The 11674-nt window shown below is 33.6% G+C and overlaps 2 protein-coding genes across 2 annotated transcripts; both read left to right on the forward strand.

The window, feature by feature from the left end:
• On the forward strand, window positions 1-3513 carry LOC143071775 (RING finger protein 37-like). Its single transcript, XM_076246347.1, has 2 exons — window positions 1-106; window positions 1912-3513. Coding segments are annotated over exons 1-2 (1572 nt in total). The 5' UTR covers window positions 1-104; the 3' UTR covers window positions 3482-3513.
• Window positions 3514-8886: 5373 nt separating this feature from the next.
• On the forward strand, window positions 8887-10319 carry LOC143071777 (AP-5 complex subunit sigma-1-like). Its single transcript, XM_076246350.1, has 2 exons — window positions 8887-9075; window positions 9886-10319. The coding sequence occupies exons 1-2, from the start codon at window positions 8923-8925 to the stop codon at window positions 10303-10305; spliced, it is 573 nt and encodes a 190-aa protein (XP_076102465.1). The 5' UTR covers window positions 8887-8922; the 3' UTR covers window positions 10306-10319.
• The last annotated feature ends 1355 nt before the right edge of the window (window positions 10320-11674 follow it).

An 11674-nucleotide genomic window follows, 5' to 3' on the forward strand; every position in this document is an offset into this window, starting at 1 on the left:
CTGAACAGAACAGTGCAGTTTTAATCGTTTCAGTCCCCTAATCGTAAAGGGTACCCTGAATTTATGATTTGGAAGAAGATATTTTGGGCAGATTTTGAAAGATAATGTAGTTATTTAGACAAAATACGACTTATAAATTATGTGTGTCATTACATTATTGCTTTTATTAATTGAATATGAGCTTGTGTCCTTTTAAAAGCTTTTCACTTCATTCCCATCTAACCGTTTATCTAGTCCTATAACATATGACTTCGCATTCTTATTCAACTTTTTACGTTTTTATACTGATATTTTCATTTTTTATTTTTTTTGCGGGTGGCACATTGATAGTAAAAAAAAATATCAGAACAGTAAATAGAAATAGTAAATAATGCCCCCGAGGTCATATGTTATAGGACTAACCGTTTATCATAACACATGACAAAAATGGCTGTGTTTACAACTAAAAAACTACTGCACAAAGTAAATGGTGCAGTTTGAAAAGAATAAAGGCCTGGCATCCACTGACATGTAAATATTTAAACGCTTCAGATGTTTCAGAAAGATAAAATCTTTTTATTTTTGATGGACACTTTTATTTCATTCTTGCTGTATCCAAAAATAAACAAAAACCTGTATTACATTTGATACTTTCCACTCAGTTACAACTTTAACTCACATATTGGTGTGTATACATCTATTGTCCATGTCAATCATGTCATGCTTCAGTGATCCCTATATAATCAACCAAATTTTTCCCACGAAAAAGGGGGGGACAGCCCCTCCAGGCCCCCCTGGATCCGCCTATGATCAATACAATATAAGACATGTCTTTAACTGAGATGAGCATCTCAAAGATTTAATTAACCCAACCTGAGCTATAGTAGTCTAAGACCCAACTTAGTTTCAATTTTTATCTTCTGCAGGTAAAGTGAAAAATGCCCATCAAAATCAAACAAAAAAATATCTTTCTGAAGCACAATATTCATTTAACTTTTATATATCTAGTGGATGCCAAGCCTTTTAAAAGCTTCCCCTACTTGATAGGTGAGATGAGGTGTAAATACAGCCACATTTATTCAACTCCAGATTTGTTACTTACATTGTACATGTAGTTACATTAGTAACATAAGAAACTCTGTCATGACTCAGAATCCAAATATATCAGAAAACCATATTGTTAAATAACAATTTTGATTACTTTTAAAATTGTATAAAGATGGTCTTTTTATCTGAATAAAAATGTCTAATGATGACATGCAATTTATATCTGAATTCTGTTATCTATTTTTGATTTGAAACAAGAAGTTCAAAAGATATGAGTACAAATATTTTATTTTGACAAAAATATGTTTTAAATAATAGTTGTGGACCTGGAGTTATCCTTCTTTGTATACGGTATGGACCAACTCTCCCTCATATATTATTGAACAATTATTGTTTGTTAGATGTACATGTATTGATAATAAAAAAATAATATTTTTTTGTCTGTACATTTATGTATTTGTAACTTTTTTTGCATGCTTAAATGAGCCTTATGATTAGAAAAATGAGTAAATATCATATAAACCTGTAGCAATCTGAAGTACCAGTAAACATAATCAATAAATGACATATCAATGACCAGGCACATTGTCATAATAAGTGGTGTTATAAGCCTCATTTTATAAGACTGTCATAACACATTGTAATGAAACAATACTTAAGTTAATAAAAATAAAAAAAACAGTTGAACATAAAGTGTTCTAATCAATTATAGTAAAAGAATGCTACAGTACATCTATGTCAGGCTGAAACTCATTGATAAAAACTTTAAGTATATAATCTTTTTATACATTGTGACTTGGACAGAGAGTTGTCTTATGGCACTCACACCTCATCTTCTTATTTATACTTAAAATTAGTCCTGAATGATATCTATCTATTTTTCAGGGTTTTAATTTTTGATTTCTGTGATGGTAGAGGAATGTCCAGCATCAGTTGTGACAAAGTGTGCACCGATAGCAACCCTGTTGAAAATCTGGTATCTGTTCAGTATCACAACAAAATGGCAGGATTTATTGGAGAGAATTTCGTCAGACCTCCTGTTAATGTTACTTTACAATTCCCATGTAATATTGAAGTTTTCCGTGTTATTATTAATCCAGTAGTAGGGGCACAAAAATCAAATGGATTTGAAATTTATACATGTTCAAATAAAGTAGACACATCACACTTGCTTCAAAACAAAATACCTGTAGTGTCTAGCAAAAGTTCTTTCTTTGTTCCTATTGGTAAAATGATTGTTGATAAACCTGGAGTTATTTGTTTCACTAATGGTCAGTTTAGATGTGACGAATCTAATAGTTCAGTTCCGCCAATGGATCAATACCATTACCACGGTGAACTGAAACATGGTAGATCTAGTGCTTTAAATTTTGTCAGCCATCTTACTGTCAGAATTACAAGAACCATTAGTGGAAGTGCAGTGTGTATCAAGAAGTTAGAAGTTTTAGGGAGACCTTCAAAATCATGTTCAGATTGTGTCAGCAATAAACTTAAACAATTGTTTTCACTAAGATTAAGAAGTAGTGACGTTTTAGATAAGATTCAAAATGAAAAATCTGATAATGTGCAACAATTAAACTGTGATATTTTTTCATGTAATAATGTAGATATTCCAGAGGATTTTATAGACAGTATCACTCAGGAAATTATGACAATGCCAATGGTATTACCATGTGGTAAAAATGTTGATCAGTCAACACTGGAAAAACATGTTTCAGCAGAAGCCTCATGGGGTAGAATGCCAAGTGATCCCTTCACTGGCATGTTGTTTGACAGTCAGAAAAAGGCAACTCCCAATCTTCCACTGAAGGGGAGGATAGATCAGTTTGTTCTTCAGAATTCAAATAAACTGCATAATATACCAAGGACATTAGGAAGAGAGGCGAAGGAAGGACCGTCTACAAGCAGACTTGTGGGTACTGGAAATATACAACAATCAACTTGCAAAACTGATACAAAACAAAATGAATATCAACATAAATACGTTGGCAAAAGAAAAAATGTGTTTGATTCTGTTCTTGACTTGACAAACGATAGTGATCCATTTGATAAGGTTTCACTTGATAATAATAAGAAATCAAAAAGGGAAAAGATAATAGATTTGACAGCAAATGATTCAGAGACACCTACGGATTGTGATGAAATAATTGATCTGACATCTAGTGAAACTCGAAAGGGTTCAAAAACCCATGCATCTGATCTTCAGAGTAGTCTTGATAGTGCCTTATTGACAACACTAGGTACATTACCATCATTTACAAAACCTGTTAAAACAAAACAAGCACCTGTTTGTTGTAGCCTTTGTAAAACTGTGGACAGCCAAATCAATTATAAACTTTCCTGTTGTCATTACATTTGTAGGAGTTGTCTGACAAAGTCTCCAAACACAGTTTTATGTCAAATTTGTAAAATTCCAACAGTAAAGAGAGATGCAGTGCGTGCACATATCACATAATTGAATGATAAATTATATATTTTTTTATTCAAGATTTGTTTTAATTTATTAAGTATTCTTTACTTATTTGGAACACATGCCAGATATGTTTCAAAGCCAGTTGAAAAGTATTGAGCTATTCACTAACACAGAACATTGGGACACAAGTTTATGAACAAAATACATGTCAGTTTTCTTTGTTGAGCCCTCTTCCTTGCAGATGATAAATTATCATTTGATATATTATTTGGGTAGTTAGATAAATGTATTATGTCTTGTAATTTATAATGGTTGACCTACTTTTGACCTAACTACTACCATTGGGCAGAATTAAGATTTTGTTCTTCTCCCTCATCATACCCTACAAATATTAATTGTCTAATGAGTAGTTACAAATGATATATGAGTTTTGTTTTGGTTCTAGGAGCAAAAAGGGAGGGTCTACTTTTTGGCAAACATTCTTTTGCGATGAAATTAAACTAGAGGCTCTAAAGAGCCTGTGTCGCTCACCTTGGTCTATGTGCATATTAAACAAAGGACACAAATGGATTCATGACAAAATTGTATTTTGGTGATGGTGATGTGTTTGAAGTTCTTACTTTACTGAACTTTCTTGCTTCTTACAATTAAATCTATAATGAACTTTGCCCATTAGTTACAGAGAAAAATATTTGGTAAAAATTTACATAAATTTACCAAATTAATGAAAATTGTTAAAAATTGACTATAAAGGGCAATAACTCCTTAAGGGGTCAATTGACCATTTAGGTCATGTTGACTTATTTGTAGATCTTACTTTGATGAACATTATCGCTGTTTACAGTTTATCGCTATCTATAATAGTATTCAAGATAATAACCAAAAACAGCAAAATTTCTTTAAAAATTACCAATTGGAGGGCAGCAACCCAACAACCGGTTGTCCAATTCATTTGAATATTTCAGGGCAGATATATATTGACTTGATTAACAATTTAACTCCTTGTCAGATTTCCTCTAAATGATTTGGTTTCCGAGTTATAAGCAAAAAACTACACTTTACCCCTGTTCTATTTTTAGCCGTGGTGGCCATCTTGGTTGGATGGCCAGGTCATCGGACACATTTTTCAAACAAGGTACCTCAAAGATGATTGTGGCCAAGTTTGAATTAATTTGGCCCAGTAGTTTCAGAGGAGAAGATTTTTGTAAAAGATAACTAAGATTTACGAAAAATGGTTAAAAATTTACTATAAAGGGCAATAACTCCTAAAGGGGTCAACTGACCATTTCGGTCATGTTGACTTATTTGTAAATCTTACTTTGATGAACATTATTGCTCTTTACAGTTTATCTCTATCTATAATAATATTCAAGATAATAACCAAAAACAGCAAAATTTCCTCAAAATTACCAATTCAGGGACAGCAACCCAATAACGGATTGACCGATTCATCTGAAAATTTCAGGGCAGATAGATCTTGACCTGATAAACATTTTTACCCCATGTCAGATTTCCTCTAAATGCTTTAGTTTTTGAGTTATAAGCCAAAAACTGCATTTTACCCCTATGTTCTATTTTTAGCCGTGGTGGCCATCTTGGTTAGTTGGCCGGGTCACCGGACACATTTTTTAAACTAGATACCCCAATGATGATTGTGGCCAAGTTTGGTTTAATTTGGCCCAGTAGTTTCAGAGGAGAAGATTTTTCTAAAAGATAACTAAGATTTACGAAAAATGGTTAAAAATTGACTATAAAGGGCAATAACTCCTAAAGGGGTCAACTGACCATTTGGGTCAGGTTGACTTATTTGTAAATCTTACTTTGCTGAACATTATTGCTGTTTACAGTTTATCTCTATCTATAATAATATTCAAGATAATAACCAAAAACAGTAAAATTTCCTTAAAATTACCAATTCAGGGGCAGCAACCCAACAACGGGTCGTCCGATTTATCTGAAAATTTCAGGGCAGATAGATCTTGACCTGATGAACAATTTTACCCCATGTCAGATTTGCTCTAAATGCTTTGGTTTTTGAGTTATAAGCCAAAAACTGCATTTTACCCCTATGTTCTATTTTTAGCCATGGCGGCCATCTTGGTTGGTTGACCGGGTCACCAGACACATTTTTTAAACTAGATACCCCAATGATGATTGTGGCCAAGTTTGGTTAAATTTGGCCAAGTAGTTTCAGAGGAGAAGATTTTGTAAAAGTTAACGACGCCAGACGACGGACGACAGACGACGGACGACGGACGACGGACGCCAAGTGCTGAGAAAAGCTCACTTGGCCCTTTGGGCCAGGTGAGCTAAAAATGAATTTAAATGAAAACAATGATTTTAATTCCTAAACAATAACATTAAAGAAAAGTTTTTTTTCTTGTCAATTTCAAGAGTTCACCTAGACATTCCTTTGGTACATATCTGATAAAATACTTTTGCTGATCTGTATTTTAATCATCTTGTGTTTTGGTTGACCACTGAATCTGCTGTCCGTCCTTCTTTCCATCAGAAAAATGACAACCTGTTGCTTATAGAACCTGATGAACCATAAAAATTATTTCAAGGTCAGTTGAACAATGGCAGACATACATTGTACACTTGAATGTACACCTTACAATCATTCTAAACACCTAACGTAGTGCTCCTGTTGGTTATACATGTAGTACATGAGGAAAAGACCAAACCACTTTTTGTTTAACATTAACCAATTCAATTAACCATCAAAAAGAAGTAAAACCAAAGGTCAGATGAATCATACCACTCAGATACATAAACATAACAATCATTCCATATTTGCCAAATATAGAGGCCTATACTGTCCCCTAAAACATGTACTAATATTTCATAAGTAACTAACAAAACCATAAAAAAACAATATGGACCATGAAGTGGATGTAAAGGTCATATGAATCCTGTCAGACGGATATGTACATTTTACAATCATTCCATACACTAAATTTAGTTCACCTTTTAATTTTTGTATAGTATGATTAATTGACAAACAATCACAGGCACTCGTCTCAGAAATAAAAATCCTATATATATAAAGGTTTATATGGGGGGGAAGGGGGATCTGAGACGAGTGCCTGTGCAAACAATTGTGAAAAGTTAACATTGACCAATGAAGCATGAAAATGGGGTCTATATGACATAAAACCTAACAGATAGACGTGTACTACACCAGGACGAATGTATATGAATAAAATCGTCACATAAGGTATCCATATACATAGTATAAGCTGAAATACATTACACTGCTGGATTGTAACCCTATGTCTCGCTTTCTGAAATTCATATTCGACAGTATAAAAAATGGACTTATAATAATATTTTATAAGCCAATGTAGGCTGGCTATGTAAGTTAGATAGAATCTTGGGGACATATTCATGATATTGTTGTTAGAATAGACGGAGATCTTGGTACCAATGAAACAACTATCCTAAATAAAAAAAAATACAAAAGTTCAAAATATAGTCATCAACAATAGACTAATATATATTAAGCTATTAAAGGTCATAAAACAAATTACTCAGTAGATCATTTCATACAACAACATCATGATTCAGGATAGCACTTAGTCTATCTAGTGCAATGCTCAAATTACCTGTTCAATATTTCAATTCAGAAAAATGATCGAAACATTTGTATCTTTCTTCAAACTATGCCACTCATTTATCGAGAATATAATGGCACTTCATTTTCTATATGATATTATGGAGCAGTCCAATTCTTAGGATTAGCAGTTTAGTTTTGTCCATGTATTATGAAGCTTTCCAACATGTTTGACCACTGGGAAATGCAACTGATCTTACTTACCCCTTCTTTGCCTTAATCCTATTGATTCAATACTAGGAGGCTCTTGCTGCGATACACAACATCTCACCGTCTTTAAACACTAATCAATCTTTCAATCGATTTACCTGATAGAAACAAATATTACTCTCAATCTTAATTCTGGAATACATTATTTTTTTCTTTTAAAAAAATCCACACCATTTCTCACACTTGCTGGGAAAATGTTAAAAAAAATCTACTGAATTTGAAATAAAAGGTTCAATTTTCTAGACAATGGTCTTAATATAAGTTTTTGTATCTAATGCAATAAAAAGTAATTCCAACGCTTGAAATATTTCGTGTTCCAATTTGTTTCCATGATATCCAATTCCTTTTGATATCATTATTATTTTCAATTCGCGTACTATAACAACAGGCGCAGTGTCCATGTATAAAAATATAGGTCTAGCGCACCGGATACAGTGCAGGCGATTTGGTGTCACGATATCTCAGTAGCATGGGTTCGAATCCCGACGAGGGAAGAACAAAAAAATTGCGAAATCAAGTTTACAGATCTAACATTGTTGGGTTGATGTATAGACGAGTTGTATAAAAATATATGTATATGGACAATATTTTCTTCCCATTGCCCATATTTTATTGACTATTGACAACGTATAGGGGGGGGGGGGTTATTCTGTAAACATTTAATTTTCACCCCTTTTTTCTCTTATCTTCAAAAAATTAACCCCTTTTTTCTCTAATCTTCAAAAAATTAGACCACGCATTTCTCTAATCTTTATTTTTTTTTTACCGTTATTCTCTAATCTTCATTTTTTAAGGGCATTATTCTTTAATCATTTAACCCCTTCCAAACCCTCGTGTAGTGCCTGTGACAGTGGCGGATCCAGAAATTTTCATAAGTGGGGGCCCACTGACTGACCTAAGAGGGGGCCCGCTCCAGTCACGCTTCAGTGATTCCATATATATAAGCAACCAATTTTTTTCCCAAAAAGGGGAGGCCCGGGCCCCCTGCCCCCCCTAAATCCTCCTCTGTGTGACATTAACCACTCAGTCTGATGTGCATCGGCCTAGATTCCTTTTTTTGTGTCTCTTTGGAAAGTGCATAAAAATTCACAGAAAAACACACACATCTAGAGTCTGATACTCTAGACGTTAGTAAAAAAAATAAGGGAAACGCATTGTCAGGCCCTATTCCCTGGTCGCACGCCTTTGAATCGTATTGGAACAAATTAATACGCAAGAGAAATCAGGAGCTTTAGAATTTCCATCTTGAAGTATCGGCTGTGATTAAAATCTTTACAGAAATGGGTTTAGTTTAGGTATAAAATAAATAACAGGTTTTTACAAATGCTAATATCCATCACGGTTGTCTCTAAGAGAGTCTTTGACACATTCCCTTTTGCCATTCTCAATTGTATTGTTCCAAACTCCTTCTCAACTAACTCTAACACATTTTTATCTTTCTTAATTGAATGTTCATACATGTCTTGTAATGTCGACAAAAATGGTCTCATATTTACAAAAGATTTGTATAGTTACTGTCTAATAGTAACTTAATAAGACTATATAATACAAATCCTTGTAGTTACACAAATTAAACGTTAGGACAATTAACTTTCCGTAAATCAGTCCGATCAAGGTTTTCAATTTTACTGAACTTTGTTGTTTTTCCGGTCATGAAATGGTCCATGCATTTCTTATCCACACTCTTATTCCAGGTTCTACGAAACTTCTTTATCATCAAATATATGCCCAAGATAGTCAGTTAAGACATGTTTCAGACAATGGTGTCATTGGAGAAAGGAAACGGTGTTTAGTAGAGTGTGCTGCACAGGTAAGATCAAATAGGATTCAGCCACGCCCCCTTTTAACAGTGACATAAAACAAATGATGATTCGTATCGATTTATCAAGAGACGATTTATTTTTGTTTATGTTCACTAATTTACATTTGTTTAAAACTTTTTTGTTCATTTTGATTATGCCGCAAAATTGAACCCTAGCTACACTTGGCAAATTGTACAACGTTGCCGTAATTGAAATCATGAAAGGCGGAAGATTTAAAAGGGATAGTTGAAGACAAACTGATTCTCGATCGGCATTCCAATGAAACAAAAAATCAAACAAATAAACAAACAAAATAAAAAATAAAAAAAACAAATGACGAAAAAAAGAAAAAAAATCAGTGTACTAAACACAACATAGAAAATGAAAGACCGAAACTGCAAGACTGTCAACACGAACTCAAGACAACCATAACATTTCGTGATGCCACCAACCGTGTGGCTCATGCACGTAACAATTCGGTTTTGAGTCTCGTTCGCTGATGTCACATTTGAGGAAAAGATGATGCTAAGAATGCGGTCATGACAATAAGAACATATCCATCGTCATCTGTGAAACAAATATTCCATAACGGCCAATTAATTAACTCGTCGGATGTCGTCAGTATCTTTTTTCTCCGAAGGGTTGACTTCTTAACTTTATGCATTTTCGAAACACATTTCATGTCACAATGTATTCATCAAATTCCTGGAGGCACTTAAATCTCTGATCAAATTATGTTTTTATTTCTTGTGATCTCTATTATAGGCAAATTAATATAACCGTACTAGTAGGACTTTGAAAACTTTCAAAATTTTCAGGTGCATTCAGAATATCAGTTCAGAAGAGCAATACTTGGACGATCAGTGGAAGATGATGTACAAAGAATTCACAGTGAAGATACGTTACCCGAGTTTGAATTAGGATATACACGATTAGAAAAAGACTCTCCATTCAATACAGAGAAAATTGCCGTTTGGTTAGGGGCAGGATATACATGTTTTACATTGATTTGTGAAAAGACAGAAAACCGAATGTTGGCGGAGACGGTGCTAAAGACATTAATCCGATTTTTACAACAACATGTCGGTTTATTGACTTCACCCACTGAAGCCTGTACAAAACCAGAAAGAATATCAGTGATTTTGGACAAGTTTTTGCCCCAAGGAAACTTACTTTTCATGAACCACAGAGTGATAAGACAGCTTGAAAAGGAAACAGAGAGCATTATAAAACAATAAATCTGTAAACAAAATTCGCTATGTTAGTAATCAGCTTTTAAACAGTAAAATACTGTTTGCGAGACTTGCAAATGCTATATTCCCTCGGAGATAACAACAACAAAAAAACGTATATGGAATGATGTATACTAGTATACAATTCAGTTTAGATATATCATTCCGAGAAATCAGTCGGACTAAAACCGCCCCTAACTTTTTCAATTACGTAAATAGTGGGAGCTGGCTTTAGTCAGACTGCTAAAAAGTTGTCATCGAATTTTTGAACTATTACAAAACATAAAAGAATATTTAATTTGTAGAAAATGCACGAGTGTTTCGTCTGTATTGTAAATGTTGTAGTCACGAGTCGTTCCGAATTGACAAATTAATCATATCTTAAATTCATTATTTCTCGCGTCCTGACACATCTGCGCTTGTAAAATGACTCGTGAGGCATGGCAATTGTAGCAGTGTCTCTCTGAAACAAAAATAAATATATAAACGCCATCCATTAGGTGTGCTTGCGGAGTATCATTTATGTCAGTTGCTGCAGAGTGGTGGCTTACTGTACCAGGGATTCTGGTTCTAAGCTAGTATGGTTCAGTGGTCATATTTAAAACAAATCCTGTTATTCGATTTTTTTTTGTATGCATTAATTTGCAAGAAAATTAACTACACCTTTCTTTTAACAATAATTGTAATTATTTTATCGCGCATAGCTTTAAATTTGCGACTACCTTAAAGCAAGGTGCTTATATTATATCTCAATTTAAGTTAGTAGCCTAATGCTATGATGTCGTCGTCGTCCGATGACACGTTTGGTTTCCGGACAATAACTTTAGTTTAAGTGGATCTCTATGAAATTTTACAAAAAGGTTCAATACCACACAAGGAAGATTGAAATTGATTTATGGGGTTAAGGTACCAACAGTTTATGAATTAAGGGTAAAAAAACAAGCTTTTTTTCAGTCTCCGGACAATAACTTTTGCACACATGTCTCTGTTGACAGTGTACCACAATGTTCCATATCATAAAAAGAAGGGTAGGATTGAATTTTTGGGTAGAATTAGAGATAAAAAAAGGAGCCAAAAACAAGAATTTTTCTAGTTCCCAGACAATAACTTGTGTTTAAGTGTGGATCTCTTTAAATTGTACCACAATGTTCTATACTACAAAGGGAAGTCTGGGATTCAGTTTTGGGGTAATTGCTCAAAGGGAGTCCAACACGTTTTTAGGGGGATGTTTTGTTAAGGTATTCATTTTTTAAAGTTTCAAGAAGAAATCTTCAAATTCACAGTATAGCGCAATCGATTTTTAATATCTTTGACCACATTTATTTTTTGTGACTGAAACTTATAATTATGTTAAAAATTTGATAACAATCCAAAT

The sequence above is a fragment of the Mytilus galloprovincialis genome, chromosome 4, assembly GCF_965363235.1.
Source record: "Mytilus galloprovincialis chromosome 4, xbMytGall1.hap1.1, whole genome shotgun sequence".
NCBI lineage: Eukaryota > Metazoa > Mollusca > Bivalvia > Mytilida > Mytilidae > Mytilus > Mytilus galloprovincialis.

Excerpts from the sequence above, each read along its gene's own strand:
- LOC143071777 (XM_076246350.1), top strand. The coding sequence starts at position 8,923 with ATGGTCCATGCATTTCTTATCCACACTCTTATTCCAGGTTCTACGAAA. Across the intron at positions 9,076-9,885 it reads TAGTAGAGTGTGCTGCACAG|GTGCATTCAGAATATCAGTT; the intron begins GTAAGATCAAAT and ends CAAAATTTTCAG.